Source organism: Hemiscyllium ocellatum, chromosome 32 (assembly GCF_020745735.1).
Source record: "Hemiscyllium ocellatum isolate sHemOce1 chromosome 32, sHemOce1.pat.X.cur, whole genome shotgun sequence".
NCBI classification, from domain to species: Eukaryota; Metazoa; Chordata; class Chondrichthyes; order Orectolobiformes; family Hemiscylliidae; genus Hemiscyllium; species Hemiscyllium ocellatum.
Genome location: NC_083432.1, coordinates 8,008,495 through 8,031,392, shown reverse-complemented (window position 1 = coordinate 8,031,392; position 22,898 = coordinate 8,008,495). Strand labels below are relative to the sequence as shown.

General features: G+C 44.9%; 1 protein-coding gene across 5 annotated transcripts in view; it reads right to left on the bottom strand.

Annotated features, from left to right (window-relative positions):
• The window catches only part of maptb (microtubule-associated protein tau b), a 91,636-nt gene that overhangs the window by 38,782 nt on the left and 29,956 nt on the right, over positions 1 to 22,898 (bottom strand). For all 5 annotated transcript variants that reach the window (XM_060849062.1, XM_060849064.1, XM_060849063.1 and 2 more), the window contains one exon: positions 10,031 to 10,780. In XM_060849062.1, coding sequence (XP_060705045.1) covers positions 10,031 to 10,780 — 750 coding nt within the window. The remainder of the gene's footprint in view (positions 1 to 10,030; positions 10,781 to 22,898) is intronic.

Genomic DNA, 22,898 nt, shown 5'->3' with positions numbered 1-22,898 from the left:
TGTGGGCGCAAGTTTTGCATTTCATGCTGTTGCAGGGGAAGGTGCCGGGAGTGGAGGTTGTGTTGGTGGGGTGTGTGGACCTGACAAGGGAGTCACAGAGGGAGTGGTCTTTTTGGAACTCTGATAGGGGAGGGGAGGGAAATATATCCCTGGTGGTGGGATCCGTTTGGAGGTGGCGGAAATGACGACGGATGATACAATGTATATGGAGGTTGGTGGGGTGGTAGGTGAGGACCAGTGGGGTTCTGTCCTGGAGTTGGGAGGTTATGTTGCAGGACATTGGTTAGGCCACTGTTGGAATATTGCCTGCAATTCTGGTCTCCTTCCTATCGGAAAGATGTTGTGAAACTCGAAAGGGTTCAGAAAAAATTTACAAGCATGTTGCTAGAGTTGGAGGATCTGAGCTACAGGGAGAGGCTGAACAGGCTCGGGCTGTTTTCCCTAGTGCGGTGGAGGCTGAAGGGTGACCTTATAGAGGTTTACAAAATTATGAGGAGCATGGATAGGATAAATAGGCAAAGTCTTTTCCCTGGGGTTGGAGAGTCCAGAACTAGAGGGCATAGGTTTAGGGTGAGAGGGGAAAGATATAAAAGAGACCTAAAGGGCAACTTTTTCACGCAGAGGGTGGTATGTGTATGGAATGAGCTGCCAGAGGATGTGGTGGAGGCTGGTACAATTGCAACATTTAAGAGGCATTTGGATGGGTATATTAATAGGAAGAGTTTGGCGGGATATGGGCCGGGTGTTGGAAGGTGGGACTAGATTGGGTTGAGATATCTGGTCGGCACGGACGGGTTGGACCGAGGGGTCTGTTTCCATGTTTTACATCTCTATGACTCTAAGTCGATTATTGTGAACAAGCCTGACAGTTAATTATTTAATTAAGTATGGTAGGTGGGCTGCTCATTGGAGCATAGCCCCTAGTGGATGGTGCTGGTGAGATTAGGCGGGGAACGATGGCGTGAGTTTGTCACCCCCACCTATCTCTCTGTATCGAAAAGACATCCACCGGGAACAGATAAAACATAGCACGTGGTGTGTGTGCGTGCACAGTGTTGATTTACCAGGACTTCATGAGTTAAATTACAAGGCTTTTTAATCCCTGCAGGGTAGAAGGTCATCGGGTGATTTGATGAAAGCTTTCAATGCATAATCAGAAACAGACTGGGAAGTTTAAAAGAAACTGTTCCAGCTGGCTAGGAAATTGAGGGCTCAGGAATTGAAAAGTTAAGGTAGGTCCTACGTATATACAGCACTGTTTACCATTGTAACTTCTGTGTATGTGGAGCACAGTGTAGTGAAGATACCATGCATCCTGCAGCCCAAGTGTAATTTGTATCTGCTGTATACATGATAGCCTCTGGGTACATTTCTGGCCTTATGATACTTGTAGCCCTGTGAATATTGCAGAGTTGCATATATTCTGGACCCATGTGAATTTTTGCCACTCTTTGTAGTGTTATACATATTTGTAGCCCTGGGCTATATGGGAGACCTGTGTATATTTGTCCCTGTGTATCATCTAATCTCTGTTGATACTGTAGTCCCTGTCTATATTATAGCCCCAGTATATTTTGTTGCCACTCCTGTGTGTATTGTAACTCACGTACACTTGGAGAACTGCATATATTCTGGCCCTTGCATATATTGTATCATCTTTGTATGTTAAACACAGGGGCTAGACTACACAAAGTAGCTATATTTGTTGTCCTTGTGTAAATTCATAGCCTGCGTATATTGTAAAAGCTATTTTTACTGTAGCCTCTGTGCATAGCCCTGTCCATTCTTTCCTGTGTATATTGTAACCACTGTGCAGAGTGCCAGATGGAGTTAAGTGAAGTCACTTTGGAAAGTCAAATTTGAATGCAGAATACAGGGTTAAAGGTAGGATTCTTGGAAGTGTGGAGGAACAGAGGGATCTTAGGGTCCACGTCCATAGATCCCTCAAAGTTGCTGCCCAATTTGATATGATTGTTAAGAAGACTTATGGTGTGTTGCCTTTCATTAGCGGGGGATTGAGTTTAAGAGCCACGAGATTATGTTGCAGCTCTATAAGATCCTGGTTAGACTACAATTGGACGATTATATTCAGTTCTGGTCGCCTCATTACAGGAAAGATGTGGAAGCTTCAGAGAGGGTGCAGAGGAGATTTACCAGGATGCTGCCTGGACTGGAAGTAACGTCTTACGAAGAAAGGTTGAGGGATCTCGGGCTTTTCTCATTGGAGCGAAGAAGGATGAGAAGTGACTTGATAGAGGTGTATAAGTTATGGAGAGGACACAATGAGTGGAGAGCCAGAGACATTTTCCCATGGCGGAAATGTCCATCACAAGGGGGCATAATTTTAAGGTAATTGGAGGAAGGTTTAGGGGAGATGTCAGAGTGAGATTCTTTACACAGAGAGTGGTGAGTGTGTGGAATGCACTGCCAGCAATGATGATAGAGTCAGATACATTACAGACATATAAGTGACTCTTGGATAGGCACATTGAAGATAGTACAACAAAGAGTATGTGGGTTAGTCTGATCTTAGATTAGGATAAATGGCTGACACAAAATTGAGGGCCAAAGGGCCTGTACTGTTCTGTTTTGTTCTATGTATGTTCTTAATTTAGATAAATGTGAGGTGCTGCTATTATGAAGTCAAATCAAGGCAGGATTTATACAAGTAATGGGAAGATCCTGGGGAGTGTTGCTAAACAAAGAGATCTTGGAGTGCAGGTTCATAGTTTCTTGAAAGTAGAGTCACAGGTAGATTGGATAGTGAAAAAAGCATTTGGTACACTTGCCTTTACTGGTCAGTGCATTGAGTATAGGAATTGAGAGGTCATGCTTTGGCTGAACAGGACATTGGTTAGGCCACTTTTGGAATATTGCACACAATTCTGGTCTCCTTGCTGGGTGACCCTTGGATGGGTGTTGTGAAACTTGAAAGAGTTCAGAAAAGATTTACAAGGATATTGCCAGGGTCGGAGGGTTTGAGTTGTAGGGAGAGGCTGAATAGGCTGGGGCTATTTTCCCTGGAGTATCGGAGGCTGAGGTGTCACCTTATAAACGTTTATATAATCATGAGGGGCGTGGATAGGGTGGGGGAGTCCAAAACTAGAGGGCATAGGTTAAGGTGAGAGGGGAAAAAATTTAAAAGGGACCTAAGGGGCAATTTTTTCATGCAGAGGGTGGTGCGTGTATGGAATGAGCTGCCAGAGGAAGTGGTGGAGGCTGGTACAACTACAGCATTTAAAAGGCATCTGGATGGCTCGATGAATTGGAAGGGTTCAGAGGGATATGGGTCCAATGCTGGCAAATGGGATTAGATTTATTTAGGATATCGGTCAGCATGGACTGGTAAGACCGAAGGGTCTGTTTCCATGTTGTACATCTCTGAGGCTCAATGCTAAACCCATATACGTTTTTTTAGCCTTCGGCCTCACTCTCTCGGTGGAGCAGGTAACGGCTGTCTGGTGGTGTTTTTTGAAGTCGCGGGTATAGTCCAGTTAGTGTTTTTTAACAGTTAAAATTTAAAGTTTTTTTAAGCGCCTAGCGGACCCAGAAGCTGGTGTCGCGCTAGGTTACCTGGGAACGGTTTTTTTCTTATATAAGCGCGCAGGTGAGGAACCCGAGGCACTACAGGGGTAGAGCCTCCCGCCCGCCCTCCTCCTCTAACCTAATAATAAGACCCGTTGTGGTAAGCAGGTAAGTGCTGCATTTTGCTTGTTTGTTTCTTTAGATCTAGTTTTTAAAGTTTACGTTTTAGAGGGATGGCAGTGAAGGCAGTGCAATGTTCCTCTTGCAACATGTATGAGGTGAGGGAAGCCATTAGCGTCCCTGCTGATTACACTTGCAAGAAGTGCACCCATCTCCAGCTCCTCCAAGACCGTGTTAGGGAACTGGAGCTGGAGTTGGATGAACTCCGGATCATTCGGGAGGCAGAGGTGGTCATAGATCAGAGCTTTAGGGAAGTAGTTACTCCGAAAGTTATAGAGAGATGGGTGACAGTGAGGGGGAGTGGGAGGAAGCAGCCAGTGCAGGGACCCCCTGAGGTCATTCCCCTCAAGAACAAGTATACCGTTTTGGATACTTGTGGGGGGGGATGACTTACCAGGGGTAAGCAACGAGGTTCAGGCCTCTGGCACGGAGCCTGGCCCCGTTGCTCAGAAGGGAAGGGTGGAGAAAGGTAGAGCGATAGTTCTTGGGGACTCAATAGTGAGGGGCACAGATAGACGGTTTTGTGGGGGTGACAAAGACTCACGATTGGTATGTTGCCTCCCAGGTGCAAGGGTACGTGATGTCTCTGATCGTGTTTTCCGGGTCCTTAAGGGGGAGGGGGAGCAGCCCCAGATCGTGGTCCACATTGGCACCAACGACATAGGTAGGAAGAGGGGTGAGGATGTCAGGCAGGTTTTCAGGGAGCTAGGTTGGAAGCTCAGAGCTAGAACGAACTGAGTTGTTGTCTCTGGTTTGTTACCCGTGCCACGTGATAGAGAGTCGAGGAATAGGGAGAGAGAGCAGTTAAATGCGTGGCTACAGGGATGGTGCAGGAGGGAGGGATTCCGGTTTCTGGACAACTGGGGTTCTTTCTGGGGAAGGTCGGACCTCTATAAACAGGATGGTCTACACCTGAACCTGAGGGGCACCAGTATCCTTGGGGGGAGGTTTGCTAGTGCTCTTTGGGAGGGTTTAAACTAACTCTGCAGGGACATGGGAACCTGGACTGTAGCTTTATGGTACAGGACCTTGAGTGTAGGGAGGTTAGGAACAAGGCATCGATCTCGAAGGAGGGTGCCTGTAAACAGAAAGGTGGCTTGAAGTGTGTATACGTCAATGCCAGAAGTATAAGAAATAAGGTAGGTGAACTTGCAGCGTGGGTTGGTACTTGGGACTTCGATGTTGTGGTCATTACAGAGACGTGGGTAGAACAGGGACAGGAATGGCTGTTGCAGGTTCCAGGATTTAAATGTTTTAGCAGGGTCAGAGATGGGGGTAAAAGAGGGGGTGGTGTGGCATTGCTTGTCAAGGATAGTATTACAGCGGTGGAAAGGATGATGGAGGAAGACTTGCCATGTGAGGTAGTTTGGGCTGAGGTTAGAAATAGGAAAGGTGAGGTCACCCTGTTAGGAGTTTTCTACAGGCCTCCCAATAGTCCGAGAGAAGTAGAGGAAAGTATTGCGAGGATGATTCAGGAGAAGAGTGAAAGTAGCAGGGTGGTTGTTATGGGGGACTTTAACTTCCCAGATATTGACTGGGAAAGCTATAGCTCGAGTTCGTTAGATGGGTCGGTGTTTGTCCAATGTGTGCAGGAGGGTTTCCTGACACAATATGTAGACAGGCCAACAAGAGGTGAGGCTATACTGGATTTGGTTCTAGGTAATGAACCAGGCCAGGTGTTAGACTTGGACGTAGGTGAGCACTTCGGGGACAGTGACCACAACTCGGTGACTTTTACTTTAGTGATGGAGAGGGATAAGTGTGCACTGCAGGGCAAGAGTTATAGCTGGGGGCAGGGAAATTATGATGCAGTGAGGCATGACTTAGGATGCGTGGATTGGAAAAATAGGCTTCAAGGGAAGAACACAAATGATATGTGGAGATTGTTCAAGGAACAGCTATTGGGTGTCCTTGATAAGTATGTACCAGTCAGGCAGGGAGTAAAGGGTCTTGTGAGGGAGCCGTGGTTTAATAAGGAATTGGAATCCCTTGTGAAAGGGAAGAGGGCGGCCTATGTAAAGATGAGGCGTGAAGGTTCAGTTGGGGCGATTGAGAGTTATAAGGTAGCCAGGAAGGATCTAAAGAGAGAGCTAAGAGCAGCGAGAAGAGGACATGAAAAGTCCTTAATTGGTAGGATTAGGGAAAACCCAAAGGCTTTCTATAGGTATGTCAGGAATAAAAGGATGACTAGGGTAGGTATCGGTCCAGTCAAGGATAGTAGTGGGAAGTTGTGCGTGGAGGCGGAGGAGATTGGAGAGACACTAAATCAATACTTTTCGTCAGGATTCACTCAGGAACAGGACACTATTGCTGATGTGAATATTGAGTCACAAGTGATTAGAATGGATGGCCTTGAGGTATGTAGGGAAGAGGTCTGGGGAATACTGGAAAGGATGAAAATAGATAAGTCCCCTGGGCCTGATGGCATTTATCCTAGGATCCTCTGGGAAGCTAGGGAGGAGATAGCAGAGCCATTGGCCTTGATTTTTATGTCGTCATTGTCTACGGGAATAGTGCCAGAAGACTGGAGGATAGCGAATGTGGTCCCCTTGTTCAAGAAGGGGAGTAGGGATAGCCCGAGTAACTATAGGCCAGTGAGTCTCATTTCTGTTGTGGGCAAAGTCTTAGAGAGAATTGTAAGGGATAGGATTTATGAACATCTGGATAGGAATAATGTGATCAAGGATAGTCAGCATGGTTTTGTGAAGGGCAGGTCGTGCCTCACAAACCTTATTGAGTTCTTTGAGAAGGTAACTAAGGAGGTGGACGAGGGTAAAGCAGTAGATGTGGTGTATATGGATTTTAGCAAGGCATTCGATAAGGTACCCCATGGCAGGCTAATGCAAAAACTACGGAGGTATGGAATTGAGGGTGCATTAGAGGTTTGGATTAGGAATTGGCTGGCTGGAAGGAGACAGAGGGTAGTAGTTGATGGAATAGGTTCATCTTGGAGTGCAGTTACTAGCGGTGTTCCACAAGGATCTGTTTTGGGACCATTGCTGTTTGTCATCTTTATAAATGATCTAGAGGAGGGGCTTGAAAGCTGGGTGAGCAAGTTTGCGGATGACACAAAAGTCGGTGGAGTTGTGGACAGCGAAGAAGGATATGGCAGGTTACAGCGGGATATAGATAAGTTGCAGAGCTGGGCAGAAAGGTGGCAAATGGAGATCAATGTAGCTAAGTGTGAAGTCATTCACTTTGGTAGGAGTAACAAGAAGATGGATTACTGGGCTAATGGTAGGCTACTTGGTAGTGTGGATGAGCAGAGGGATCTTGGTGTCCATGTACACAGATCTCTGAAAGTTGCCACCCAGGTAAATAGAGCTGTGAAGAAGGCATATGGCGTACTGGGCTTTATTGGTAGAGGAATTGAGTTCCAGAGTCCTGAGGTCATGTTGCAGTTGTATAAAACTCTGGTGCGGCCTCATCTGGAGTATTGTGTGCAGTTTTGGTCACCATACTATAGGAAGGATGTGGAGGCATTGGAACGAGTGCAGAGGAGGTTTACCAGGATGTTGCCTGGCATGGTAGGAAGATCGTATGAGGAAAGGCTGAGGCACTTGGGGCTGTTCTCATTGGAGAAAAGAAGGTTTAGGGGAGACTTGATAGAGGTGTACAAGATGATTAGGGGTTTAGATAGGGTAGACACTGAGAACCTTTTTCTGTTAATGGAGTCAGCTGTTACTAGGGGACACAGCTTTAAATTAAGGGATGGTAGGTATAGTACAGATGTTAGGGGTAGATTCTTTACTCAGCGGGTTGTGAGTTCATGGAATGCCCTGCCAGTAGCAGTGGTGAACTCTCCCTCTTTATGGTCATTTAAGCGGGCATTGGATAAGCATATGAAGGTTATTGGGCTAGTGTAGGTTAGGTAGACTTTGGTCGGCGCAACATCGAGGGCCGAAGGGCCTGTACTGCGCTGTATTGTTCTATGTTCTATGTCTACATTTATAGTATGTTGAATCCATTGTGTACATTGTGGCCCTGTGTAAATTTGCAGCCTTTTTCTGTATTGTAGCCCCTGTGTATATTAGTAGCACCTCTGTATATTGTAACATTGTGTATATTTGTGGATGCTGTGTATATTGTAGGCACTGTGTATCCTTTGGATGCTATGTACATTTATGGGCCCTTTATATATTTGTAGCACTTATCTATAGTACATAGCCTGGTGTATGCTATAACACCGCGTATATTGTAGGCACTGTTTAGACCTGTAGGCACAACTTATATTTGGATCTCTATAATTGTGGCACCTCTGTATATTGCAGCATTGTTATATTTGGGGATGATGTGTACATAGTAACTACTGTAAATCATGTGGTCACTTATGTATTTTCTAGTCACTGTCTACATTGTAGCACCTATCTATAATGTAACCCCACTTAGATCTGCAGCAACGGTCATAGAGATCTACAGCACAGAAACTGACCCTTCGGCCCAACTTGGCCACACCAACCAGATATCCCAATCTAATCTAGACCCATTTGCCAGCACTTCGTCCATAATCCTCATACTTTTCCTATTCCCCCTTGTGTATGGTGTAGTCTCAGTGTATAGTATGGCACTGTGTACATTGTACATTGTGTTTATTGCATCACCGTGTATATGCAGCCTCGGTGTATACCGTTATTCATGTTGTATCTCATGTGTATAGTAACTCCCTACTGGAGTGTAGTGGCAGAGGCAAAGTCTTAGTAATCCAGAATTCCAGGTGAATTTTCTGGAGGCATGGTTTCAATTCCCATCATGGCATGTGATGAAATTTCAATGTAATAAAGATGCTTAGAATGAAAATTTAACAACCTTGCCACTATTTGTTTTAAAAACTCATCTGATTCACCAGTATCCTTCAGCAAAGGAAAATCGGCCATCCTTACCTGGTCTGAGTCTCTGTATACACTGTAGCCTTGTGAACGTTGCAACCCCTGTCTCTATTACAGCTACGTCCCTGTGCACAGTGTGGCCCTGTACACATTCTAATTCTATATTAACAAACCCTGTGTTCATTTGCAGCCCTGTTACATTGTAGTTGCTGTATAAATTGTGGCTGCTGTATATCTTGTAGTGCCTATGTTGTAGCTTCTGTGTCTACTTTTATATTGACAGATATGGCTTCTGAAGGATCGAAATGTGAATGAAAAGTGAGTGAATATTTTACAAGGGGAATACTCTTCACTGTAACAAAGAATAAACACCCAGTGTAAGGAGATCAGGACAGTAGAAATGAAACCTGACTGATTAGCAGTCTGGTAGGATTTGTAGGAATAAGGCGAGATGAGCAGGTTTATTGGGAACCATAGAGTGTGTGACGGCTTGCAGAGAGAGGGCAAATTTGTTTTGAGCAGTTGACTGGAACAGTCCCCGACACCTCTCTTCTGAAAGTTGGGACAAATGCCAATGCTGTAATCATATTGGCACTTGGCATTTAATAGAGGCCATGGTGCATATCCAATCAGTCAATCACTGTGGCAGGGTGACAGGATACTGCACTGCCCTCTTCTATGGGCTGCAGCATGTACCTGGGATTGTTCTGAGTGTGCTGCCCAATCTCCCCAGCTTAAACCAGATGCCAATAAATTTCTGTGGAGGTGATTTACTCCGGCAGGTTTTCAACCAGTTCTTATCATCAGTTAACAGCAGAACTTCAACCTCTGACCCATCGCATCTTGGCTACAATTTCTGCCTAATAGAGTGCCCATCATTCCCAGCCCTCTCCTCATCCTACAGCATCCTCTATCCTCTCCAAACCGACCCTGAACCCTACACAAACCCTCTCCGGAGAAAGGGAGAGACTCGATTTCTTTCTGTGAAACCAGCTGGTACTGGAAGCTGGTCAGACACAGTATCTCACGGTCTCTGTCCTTTTGAGTCTCAGACTCCCTAGTTCAGTGAAGTCCAGAATCCATTCTCTTGATATCTTGGAACTGGCACTGCTACCCGTGCACTCAAACTCCCTGTTTCTGTTCTTTCTGCTGCCAGACTTTGTTTGCTCCAGCCATCAATGCAGGGAATAGCAGTTCTTTTCAAGCTAGTGGACACAAAATGCTCCATCACAAGATAACCTGAAAGAAAAGATGCCTTTCCAGGTGTTGCTTTGAGAAAGAAGCAAAGAAGAAACAGGTGAGGGACACAGGATGTGGAAGTGACACATGCAGTAAGAGATCATGCAGCAGCAAGGCCAGTTGTTGCCAGAGTGAGAGCGCAAGGTTGCTGCTCAGGGACTGGGCAGCTCCAGGCAGCTGGAAGAAGGAGCAAGAGGCACATGTTGAGAGAGTGGGGTAGAAAGAGAAGGTGCTGACAGGACAGAAAGGAAGGGACAAACCTTTCTCTGCTGACACAGGCAGATCTTCTTCGCACTTACTCCTCTGAGATTCCAGGGTTGGTGTTTGGACAAGTCCCAGGTCTGCTTCCTGAATGGCCAGATGTGACTGACGATCTTCAACCTCTTCCACTTGATACGTTGCTGTATCATGATCCCCTGTAAGCTGAATATCCTCCCCCTGCTCTCTGAATTCTGCATCTCCCAGGCCCTCCACACACACACTGCCTTCCATTAACTTTGGGTCTGAGGCAGCTTCAATCTTAAACTCAGCCTGAGGAACTCTTCCATCTGTCAAGGTCATGTCAGTTGATTCTCTTGCACCGTCTGCAGTCACCAGGCTTAGAGCTCCGATAGCCTCAGGAAGGAGTTCCCCCATATCCTCCTCCATACTCTCAGCCAGCTCCTGCTCTCTGGGTTGTTCTGAAGTTGCTAGAACAGTATCTCGAGGGCTTGTTTGCTCACAAATTTGTCTCTCTTCTAATCCAAAGCTTACTGCTCCCAGCCCGGACGTATCCTGAATAACGTCAGGTATTTGTGAATTGTCCAAAGTGAGAGATGCCTGTTCTGTGACTGACGGGGTAATGGTCACTGCCTCCTCAGGCCATATCGAGCTCACAGGTACAAGCGGTTCCTGAAGAATTAGGCTGGTTTGCTCACTCGGGCCTATCTCAGTTCCCATCCTCTCAACAGCACTCTGTTGCCTGTAACTCAGCTGAACTCCAACAAAGGCCACAGTTTGCTCCTCTTCTTCTGTCATTAGGGAAGTAAGGCCGCAATTTAGCGAAAAAAACCCACATCTGTTGGAATTCTGATACAAGAAAGGCTAAGCAGTAACACGGGAATCCCAACAGAACAGAGAGGCTGTAAAGACCTCACATGTTGCCAAGTTCTGCTGAGAAACAAAGCTGCTGAATTAAAGAAGTACAGCCTCCGCCTGAAATTAAAAATAAAACAGCTGTGCACAGAGCTGCCTCTTTGTCACTCCATCCAGCTCCTTCCACTCTCTTCCCAGCTGTACATTCTCTTCCTGGCAGCAGCTCTGGGAAACTATTGCATCTTCCCAGAAGCAAGAAGGGAAATTGATGGACACTCCCTCCGGGTTCCTCATTTTCCACCTCGAGGCTAGGCCAAGGGCTGGATGCTGCTGCCAGGGCCCTTACCCGTCATCATCAAATGACAGTGGAGTCAAGGGTCATTAACAGAATGGAGTCAATGGATAAACAAAGAAACACACACAATGAACACATTGAGTCATGACAACAAACAATACATTCAATGATTTTAAACCTTGACAAACAATGCTTTCCCGCCTTGCAAAAATCCCAGCCTGGACATCCACTCAACAGCCCTTCCCCTGACACCCTTCCCACCCTCTCTCCCCAGATACAATCCAATCAGGCACCCGGACATCTTCAGACATCTACCCAGACGCTCGTACTGAAACCCAACCAGATATCCCTCCCACGACACTCAACCCCTTCCCCTCAGCAGCTCTCTAGACCAGAACCTCTATCCCAAGACATACCCTCCCCAGAAACCTGCTAATTACCTGCTACCATTACCTTTGCTCCATCACTTCCCTCCACCTCTTCCCGTTGCCCCCACCACAAACATCCGTCCCCCAGGAAAGCTGTCCTCAGGCATCCTCCTGCACATTCCCCCTCCCCTCAAACATCTAGTCTGACACCGTCTTCCCAGAAACTTCACCATTCTATCACCCCTTTCCTGAACACCATTGCTCCAAGCACCCCCTCCTCCCAAACCTCTCTGCCAGAAACCCATCCACCTCACACCATTCCCCTCAATATGAATCTCATATGAAAATAATGATGTAATCTGAAGATCTGAAAAATGGCAAACAAAACATCAGTTGAGGAATGTAATAGTGTGAATGTAGAGGTGCGAGGAGGCCATTCAGCCCTTTGACACTGCTGTCCCATTCTAGATCATGGCTGATCATCTACCTCAATGTTTCTGCACTATGCCCATTATGCTCTGATGTCATTTTGAGGAGAAATAGTGGTATAATGGCAATATTAGTGACCAGTAATCCAGAGACGCAGGATAATACTTTGGCAATAAGGCAAATGGTTGAACTGGAATTCAAAGAATAACTAATGAATTCTAAAAGTTGGCCTCAAGTGATGGTGACCATGAAATTGCCACCAATCCTTGTGTGAACTCATCTGGTTCACTAATGTCCTTTTGCCTTGATCTCTGGTGAATTCTAAACATTCACCTCCTTTTGAGAGAAGAATTTCCTCCTCTTTTCAGTCCTAAGTAATTTCCTTTTATTCTGAGACTGTGTGTCCTGGTTCTAGATGTCAAAGCAAGGTGAAACATCCTTTCTGCACCTACTCTGTTGATCCCCATCAGTATTTTCTAAGTTTCTATGAGATCACCTCTCAGTCTTAACTCCAGAGAATACAGGTCCAGTCTCCTCCATCTCTCCTTCTTGCACAATACCATCATCCCAGGAGCCAATCTGGTGAACCTCCACTGTCTTTGTTTCCTCTGTAGTAAGTGTATCCTTCCTTTAGGCAAGGGGACTAGAGCTATACACAATACTCCAGGTGCAGCTTGATCAGTGTTCTATAAAATTGACACAAGGATTTTTGCTCCTGTACTCAAACCCTCTTGCATAGAGACTAACATGCAGCTTCTCTTTTGAATTGCTGGCTACACCTGCTTACAGTGACTTATGTATCGTGACACCGAGATCCCTTTTGACAACAACATTGATACTTCCCAATCTTTCACTGTTTAAGAAATACATTGTTTCTTTGTAACCTCTCACTTCATACACAGTATATTGCATCTGCCAAGTTCTTACCTATTCACTCAGCCTCTCTCAAATCCTTTTGGTGCCTCTTCGCATCATTCTTACAACTGTCACCTTCCCATCTAGTTTTGTATCATTAGTAAATGTGCAAATATTATAATTGGTCCCCAAATCCAAATCACTGCACAGATTGTGAACAGCTGGGCCAAGCACTGGTTACCAACCTGAGAATGACACCTTTTATTCCTACTGTTTGCTTCCTAAATTTATACTTTATCAAAAATCTCTAAATCCAAATTCACCACATCCACTGGTTCCCCATTATCAACTCTCTAAGTTAGACAATAATTATCTGATTGACTCTGTTGAATATGGATTTATGAAGGGAAATCATGTTTGACAAACCCAAGGGAGTTTTTTTGAGGATGAATGTACAAGTAAAATCCTCAAAAACTACCCCACAATAATTATATTAGGTCTGTCAAACATGATTACCTCTTCATAAATCTGTGCTGACTTTGTGTAATCAGACAATCATTTCCTACCGTTCTAGTAATTATATGGTTTTAAAGAGTCCAATAATTTTCTTCCTTCGGAGGTCAAGCTAAAAGGGTATATAGTTCCTCATTTTCTATCTCCTTCCTTTCTTAAACAATGGGCTTACTTTTGCAGATGCCTTTGCAGAAAGAATACAGTTTTGACATCTGATGGCCAATGCAGCCACCTTTTCACTGCTCTTGGCTGAACATTGGTTTGAATGAATAAAATGTAATCTGTGGGCGAGGAAAGCTGCTGGAAAATTACCCAAAAACACAAGAGACAAGTCATGCACAGTCCTGACATGAAGTCAAAATGCCCAGACATGGCCTGAATTTCAATCACCTTTGGTTCACTTGGGAATTCCCGTTCATAGGAGGAGATTTTATGTGTGAGCCACAGCAATCTCTGCTCATTCCTACAGTTAATTGGCTTTGTCCTAATGGATAGTGAGCAGGTCAGTGTGATTTCATCTGTAGCAAAACAATCTGGGAGGTACGGTGGCACAGTGGTTAGCACTGTTACCTCACAGCGCCAGAGACCCGGGTTCAATTCCTGCCTCAGGCAACTGTCTGTGTGGAGTTTGCACATTGTCTGTGTGGATTTCCTACGGGTGCTCCGGTTTCCTCCCACAATCCAAAGATGTGCAGGTTAGGTTAATTGGCCATGCTAAATTGCCCGTAGTGTTAGGTGAAGGGGTAAATGTAGGGGAGTGGGTTGCGGGTTGGTGTGGACTTGTTAGGCCGAAGGGCCTGTTTCCACACTGTAAAGATCTAAATCTAAAAATCTTCCTTAACCTGCAGTAGCAGTTAGCACTGTTAATTTCTTAACATTGAGCTGATTCTTTTAAGTTTCTGCCATACCCTCCAGGGAATGTCTGTCTACACATCAGATGATAATTAAACTGGCTGTGGGTGTCAGTCTGTTTACAATATGTGAACTGGTGAGGAGTTGTCTGCTCACTGGCTTCAAGGTGGCACAGCCGGTGACTCTGTCAGCGCAGATGACAGCAGACATCTCCTGGAGAATGCAGTTTGTCTGAATTCTCCTTTCTTGGTCACAGAGCCATAGAGGTGTACAGCACAGAAACAGACCCTTCAGCCCAACCTATCCATGCCAACCAGATATTCTAACCTAATCTAGTCCCATTTGCCAGCACTTGGTCAATATGAAGTCCCAATCCTCTGTCCTCTGGGAACATACAGTGGGTTACAATCCAGTTCCATTTCAGTAGCTCTGCTATGTACTGACAGAGACAGACATTTTTCACATTTCTCGATTTACACAAACAAACATTTTTGTTTTGATCTCCCCATTCTACTGCCCCCTCCCTTACCCTGGTGCTCACTCATGAAGAATATATAAATCATCTTTCTGAGATATACTGAAATAGGAGGCCACTATGATTCAGTCACACTGTATCACAGCAATGCCAGGGAGGTGGCACCTAATTATTATGCAGTGTTGACAAGAATTAAAATGGTGTTGTGTGTATTTTGGAAGCTGAGTGTTCAGCCTGTGGGACATGATAATGCCTGGGCCACCTGCGTCCCTCCACTTGGTGAATGACACCAAGCTCATGTTGGGGTGTCAGTGGGAAACTTAATCAAAGCTGCTGATATTATTTAATTGCTCTCTTTCCCTCTCACTTTTTGTCTTTGCTCTCTCTCTTTTTTTTCTCTGTTTTTCTCTTCTTTATACCTCTATTTGTATCTGTTTCTCTTCCTCTCCATCATTGAGTCTAAACCATTCATGCTGTGCATGTACACAGAATTTGTGAATGGTCTCATTCTCCAATCATAAGCTTGGAGTGTAGGTTCATAGCTCCTTGAAAGTCGAGTCATTGTTCGATAGGATACTGAAGGCAGTGTTTGGTATGCTTTCCTTTATTGGACAGAGCATTGAGTGGAGGAGTTGGGAGGTCATGTTGCAGCTGTACAGGACACTGGTTTGCCTACTTTTGGAATATTGTGTGCAATTTTAGTCTCCCTTCTATCAGAAGCTGTTGTTAAATTTCAGAAAAGATTTACAAAGATGTTGCCAGGGTTGCCGAGTTTGGAGAGGCTGAATAGGCTGGGGCTGTTTTCCCTGGAATGTCAGAAGCTGATGGGTGGCCGAATAAAATCATGAGGATCATGATAGGATAAATAGATAGATAAGGAACACGCAGTGGGTTACAATCCAGGGAGGAAATGTCTTTTCCCTGGGATGGGTGAGTTAAGAACTAGAGGGCATAGGTTTAGGGTGAGAGGGGAAGATTTAAAATGGACACGCAGGGCAACATTTTCATGCAGAGGGTGGTGCATGTATGGAATTAGCTGCCAGAGGAAATGGTGGAGGCTGGTACAATTGCAACAGTTAAAAGATATCTGGATGGCTATATGAATAGGAAGGGTTCAGACGTATATGGGTCAAATGCTGGCAAATGTGATGAGATTTATTTTGGATATCTGGTTGGCATAGACGATTTGGACCAAAGGGTCTGTTTCCATGCACTTCCACCTCTATGACTAAGTCTTGCTCCTAAAAGATCTTCAACATTGCTGGGTGCAGTGACAAAGTGAGTGCGCAAGGGGAGGTCAAATAACTATTAAACAGACTTTGCACACAGCTCACTCACCAGGCCAGCATTCTTTCACTGTGGACCTGGGAACAACAGATTTCCTTGGAGGAAACCCATGAAAAAATAGTTTAAAAACAAAATGTCTGGGAAATGCCAGAATCTGTCTGGTTTGAGGAACTTTTGTTTCTGTAGCGATGGTATCATACAGGAAGAAGGTTGTTATAATGTCACCACAAGACCCATCTCATTTCTCTGACCTTTGTGTGGCTCGGGCCCAAATATAGGGTGAAGGCTGTCACCTAACCCTGTGAAGAGGACAGAAGGAAGTCTGCAAAGGGACTTTTATAGATAAATGAAAAGCAGATATTCTTCCAAAAGGGTATTTGCATGAAAAATGTGACTTTGGCAGGAAGGATACAAAAACAATGTATTAATCATAGGAAGAGAATCTGGGTGTCCTGAATAATGAAGGTTAGGATGTAGATACAGCAAATGATTAACAAGGTGAAATGTTGCCATTTTTTGTAAGGGAAATGGAATATAAAAGTTGGGATATTTTGCTGCTACTGTACAAGGCCTTGGTGAGACCACGTTTGGAGTACAGTTTTGGTCTCCTGATCTAAGAAAGGGTATAGCTGAATTTTAAGCATTTCAGAGAGGGTTCATGCAAACTGATTTCTGGAATAGGAGCTAGACACTGCAAACTGGGTAATGGTGTGTAAATGAACATTGTGAAATTTGAAAGCAGAGATCAGCCAGCTAGAGCCCTCTGATTCAAGCAGAGTCATGTCCAAGGGATCAGCTGAGAATACATAATAAGGCTTGTCTGTACAATGAATGGTATTTGATTGGCATCAAAGTCCCATAGCCACAAGGGGCATAGTCTCGCATAGAGATATAGGGTCATAGAGTCAGAGTAATACAGCATGGAAACAGGCCCTTCAGCCCAAACTGGTCCATGCTGAGCATGGCGCCCACTCAGCTCATTCTAATTGCTCTGGTGATATTTTAGGGCACACATAGAACATTCTGGTGCAATACAAGCCCTTCAGCCCTCTATGATGCACCAACCTGTAAAACCAATCTGAAGCCCATCTAACCTACACTATTCCATTATCATCCGTATGATTATCCAATGACCATTTAAATGCCCTTAAAGCTGGCGAGTTACTGTTGCAGGCAGGGCATTCCAAGCCCTTACTACTCTCTGAGTAAAGAACCTACCTCTGACATCTGTCCTATATCTGTCACCCATCAATTTAAAGCTATGTCCCCTCATGCTAGCCATCACCATCCGAGGAAAAAGGCTCTCCCTGTCCACCCTAACCCTCTGATTATCTTATATGTCTCAATTAAGTCGCCTCTTAACCATCTCTTTAACAAAAACAACCTCAAGTTTCTCAGCCTTTCCTCATAAGACCTTCCTTCCATACCAGGCAATATCCTAGTAAATCTCCTCTGAACCTTTCCCAAAGCTTCCACATCCTTCCTATAATGCAGTGACCAGAACTGTATGCAATACTCCAAGTGCAGCCGCACCAGAGTTTTGTACAGCTGCAGCATGATCTCGTGGCTCCGGAACTCAATCCCTCTACTAATAAAAGCTAACTCACTGTACGCCTTCTTAACAACCCTATCAACCTGAGTGAAAGTGAAGTCTGCAGATGCTGAAGATCAGAGCTGAGAGTGTAGTGCTGGAAAAGCACAGCAGGTCAGGCAGCATCCAAGGAATAGGAGAATTGTCGTTTCGGACATCAGCACTTCATCAGGAATGTGCTGATGAAGGGTTTATGCCCAAAACATTGTTTCTCCTGCTCCTTGGATGCTGCCTGACCTGCTGTTCCTTTCAGCACCACACTATCAACCTGGGTAGCAACTTTCAGGGATCTATGTACATGGACACTGAGATCTCTCTGCTCTCCTACACCAAGAATCTTACCATTTGCCCAGTACTCATTATTCCTGTTACTCTTTCCAAAGTGAATTATCTTACTTTTCCGCATCAAACTCCAGTTGTCACCTCTCAGCCCAACTCTGCACTGATCTATGTCCCTCTGTAACCTGCAACATCCTTCAGCACTATTCACAACTCCACCTACCTTAGTGCCATCCGCAAATTTAATAACCCACCCTTCCATGCCCTCAGCCAGGTAATTTAGAAAAATGATGAGCAGCATTGGCCCCAAATCAGATTCTTGTGGTCCTGAACTCCAGGATGAACAATTCTCATCAATCACCACCCTCTATCTTCTTTCAGCTAGCCAACATCTGATCCAAACCACTAAATCACCCTCAATCCCATGCCTCCGTATTTTGTGCAATGGCCTATTAAGGGGAACTTTATCAAACACCTTACTGAAATCCATATATACCATTTGCGAGGGGTAGGTCTTGCCTTACAAGTCTTATTGAATTCTTTGAGGAGGTGACCAAGCATGTGGATGAGGGTAGAACAGTGGATGTAGTGTACATGGATTTTAGTAAGGCATTTGATAAGGTTCCCCATGGTAGGCTTATGCAGAAAGTCAGGAGGCATGGGATAGTGGGAAATTTGGCCAGTTGGATAGAGAACTGACTAACCGGTCGAAGTCAGAGGGTGGTGGTAGATGGTAAATATTCAGCCTGGAGCCCAGATACAAGTGGAGCTCTGCAGGGATCAGTTCTGGGTCCTCTGCTGTTTGTAATTTTTATTAATGACTTGGAAGAGGGAGTTGAAGGGTGTGTCAGTAAATTTGCAGACGATACGAAGATAGGTGGAGTTGTGGATAGTGAGGAGGGCTGTTGTCAGCTGCAAAGGGATTTAGATATGAGGCAGAGTTGGGCTGAGGAGTGCTAGATGGAATTCAACCCTGTCAAGTGTGAGATTGTCCATTTTGGAAGGACAAATAAGAATGCGGAATACAGGGTTAACGGTAGGGTTCTTAGTCAGGTGGAGGAGCAGAGGGATCTTGGGGTCTATGTTCATAGCTCTTTGAAAGTTGCCACTCAGGTGGATAGAGCTTGTAAGAAGGCCTATGGTGTATTAGCGTTCATTAGCAGAGGGATTGAATTCAAAAGTCGTGAGGTGATGTTGCAGCTCTATAGGACCTTGGTAAGGCCATATTTGGAGTACTGTGTGCAGTTCTGGTCGCCTCACTTTAGGAAAGATGTGGAAGCTTTGGAGAGGGTGCAGAGGAGATTTACCAGGCTGTTGCCTGGAATGGAGAATAGGTTATACAAGGATAGGTTGAGAGTGCTAGGCCTTTTCTCATTGGAACTGCGAAGGATGAGGGGTGACTTGATTGAGGTTTATAAGATGATCAGGGGAATAGATAGAGTAGACAGTCAGAGACATTTTCCCCAGGTACAACAGTGTGTTACAAGAGGGCATAAATTTAAGGTGAAGGGTGGAAGGTATAGGGGGGATGTCAGGGATAGGTTCTTTACCCAGAGTGTGGTGGGGGCATGGAATGCGCTGCCTGTGGGAGTGGCAGAGTCAGAATCATTGGTGACCTTTAAGTGGCAATTGGATAGGTACATGGATAGGTGCTTAAGCTAGGATAAATGATCGGCACAACATCGTGGGCCGAAGGGCCTGTTCTGTGCTGTATTGTTCTATGTTCTATGTTCTATATCAACTCCTTTACCCATATCCACCTGTTTGGTCACTATCTGAAAGAACTCAATAAGGTTTGGGAGGCAGCATTTACCCTTTACAAAACCATGTTGACTATCCCTAATCCTCTCTAGATGATTTATAAATCCTATCTCTCCAACACTTTGAGTCTTACTTCAGTTATGGGTAATGGTCTGTAATTACCAGGGTTCTCTCTCCTCCCTTTCTTGAACAAGAGAACAACATTTGCTATCCTCCAGTCTTCTGGCACTATTTCTGTGGACAATGATGACATAAAGATCAAAGCCAAAGGCTCAGCAATCTCCTCCCTGGCTTCCCAGAGAATCCTAGGATAAATCCCATCTGGCCCAGGGGACTTATCAATTTTCATACTTTCCAGGATTTCTAACACCTCCTCCTTGTGAACGTCAATCCCATCTAGTCTATTAGCCTGGATCTCAGTATTCTCCTCGACAACATTGTCTTTTTCCAGTGTGAATACTGATGAAAAATATTTATTTAGCACTTCTCCTATCTCCTCAGATTCTAAGTACAACTTCCCACTACTCTCCTTGATTGGCCCTAGTCTTTCTCTAGTCATTATTTTATTCCTGAAACACTGATAGAAAGCTTTAGGCTTTTCCTTGCTCCTATCTGCCAATGACATCTCATGTTCCCTCATGGATCTTCTTAATTCCCTTTTTAGAACTTTCCTGGCTCACTTGTAACTCTCAAGTACTCTAACTGAGCCTTCAGGTTTCATCCTAACATAAGCATTCTTCTTCGTCTTGACAAGGGTTTCAACTTCCTTCGTAAACCACAGCTCCTTTGCTCAACCACTTCCTCCCTGTCTGACAGGTACATACTTATCAAGGACACGCAGTAGTTGTTCCTTGAATAAGCTCCAAGTTTCACTTGTGCCCATTCCCTTCAGTTTCATTCCCCATTCTATGCATCCTAAATCTTGCCTAATCGCATCATAATTGCCTATCCCCCAGCAATAACTCATGCTTTATGTTATATCCCTATCCCTTTCCATTGCTAAATTATGGGGCAGCACGGTAGCTGTGGTTAGCACTGCTGCCTCACAGTGCCAGGAACCTGAGTTCAATCCCTGCCTCTGTGTGGAGTTTGCACATTCTCCCCGTGTCTGCGTGTGTTTCCTCTGGGTTCTCTGGTTTCTTCCCACAATCCAAAGATGTGCAGGTTAGGTGAATTGGCCATGCTAAATTGCCCATAGTGGTAGGTGAATTAGTCAGAGGTAAATGGGTCTGGGTGGGTTACTCTTCGGAGGGCTAGTCACTATCACCAAAATGCTCACCTACCTCCAAATCAACATCTGGCCAGGTTCATCACCCAAACCAAATCCAATGTGGCCAGGTCCCTTGGTAGTGTGCATACATACTAAGTCAGGAAACCCTCCTGCACATATTGGACAAAAACTGACCCATCTAAAGTACTCAAATTATAGTATTTCCATTCAATATTTGGAAAGCTAAAGATTCGGTGAGGCATTTGGAATATGTAGGGGGAGCAGGGTGTGTAACCAGTGAAGACTGGACAGCCTTTCTGTTTTTATTTCAACTTGAAAAAGATTCCACAGCATGAGGAGGGCTTTTTTTAAAATAAACAGACATTTTGTCTGCCTCCATATGTCTTCCCAATTCAATTGTCCTTCCTGACAATTTCTCGCAAAGGTAGGGCTGGAAGAGTTGGGCTGAGAAGGGATTTTTTTTATTCCAGCTGCCCTTGGGATGAAAATCAAAACCAATGGTTTCCCTTATGGGAGAAACTAAAAGTAGGAGACACAGTTTACAAATAAAGGATTTCAGTTTAAGACTGAGATGAAAAGTATTATCTCCCAGCAGTCATTAGTCTGTTGAATTCTCTTCAGCAGAGAGAGTGGAAGTTCAGTCATTGAATTTCTTGAAATTGAGTTAGAATAATAGAATCATACATTATAGAGGAGCTCCTTTAGCCCATACACTAAATATACTAAATCTACACAAGTCCCACTTTCCAGAATCTGGCCTCAATATCCTGACAGGTCAAGTACTTAACCATATATTTTTCAAAGGTTGCCTGCCTCAATTCCAGTGCATTCCAGAACCCAGCAACCTTCTGCATGAAAAAAATGTTTCCTCAAATCCTAGCAAAACTTGCTGTCCTTCATTTTCAAAGTGTGCCCCCTTGTTTTTCTCTTCCAAACACATGCAGGTTAGTGTGGATTGACCAATAGTGTCCAGGGATGTGCAGGTAGGGGTGGATTCGCCCATAGTAAGGGAATTATGGCCTATAGCGTCCAGGGATGCACAGGTTTCAGTGGATTGGCCCATAGTTTCCAGAGATGGGAAGGTTAGGGTGAATTGGCCCATACTATCCAGGGATATGCAGGTTCAGGTGGATTGGCCATGCTATATTGCCCATAGTGTCCAGGGATGTGCAGGTTAGGTGGATTAACCCTAGGAAATACAGGATTACAGGGATAGGGTGGGGGAGAGAGGGTGTGGGTAGCATGGTCTTCAGACATTCAGTATGGACTCGATGGATTGAATGGCCTGTTTCCACACTGTTGGGATTCTGAGATCTATGATTCAAAGATGGGTACAGGTGCTTTCTATTCACCTGTCAATGCGCTTCATAATCTTTGGTGACTTTCTGGTCTCCCTTCCTCTGAGCTGAAAGGCCCAGGTTCAAGCCCCACCTGCATCAGTGGTATATAGTAACATCTCTGAGCAGATTGATTAACAACACCTTCCTCGTATCTTCTACATCTCTCTCAGGTATCACCCCCCACCACCACCCACTCCCACCCCCATGGCCCACCTTCTCTGCTCCAAAGAAAACAACTTTTCTTTATTGTTGAAATACTCCACCCCGGGAAACATAGAAATATAGAAGATAAGAGCAGGAGGAGGCCATTCAGCCCTTTGAGTTTGCTCCACCATTTATCATGATCATGGCCAAATTGTCCAACTCAACAGCCTAATCCTGCTTTCTCTCATAACCTCTGATCCTATTCACTCCAAGTGCTGCCTCTTGCATACATTCAATGTTTCGGCATCAACTACTTCCTGTGGTAATGAATTCGACAGGCTCACCACTCTTTGGGTGAAGAAATATCTCCTCATCTCCATCCTAAATGGTCTATCCCGAATCCTCAGACTATGACTCCTGGTTCTGGACACACCCACCATTGGGTACATCCTCTCTGTATCTTACCAATCTAGTCCTGTTGGAATTTTATGAATCTCTATCAGATCCCTCTTCACTCCAGCAAAAACAATCCTAACTTAGCCAACCTCTCCTCAGTCTCGCCATCCCCGGAAATGGCCTGGGAATCCTTTGCTGCACTCTCTTGAGCACATGCTGGTGAATCTCCTCTGCACCC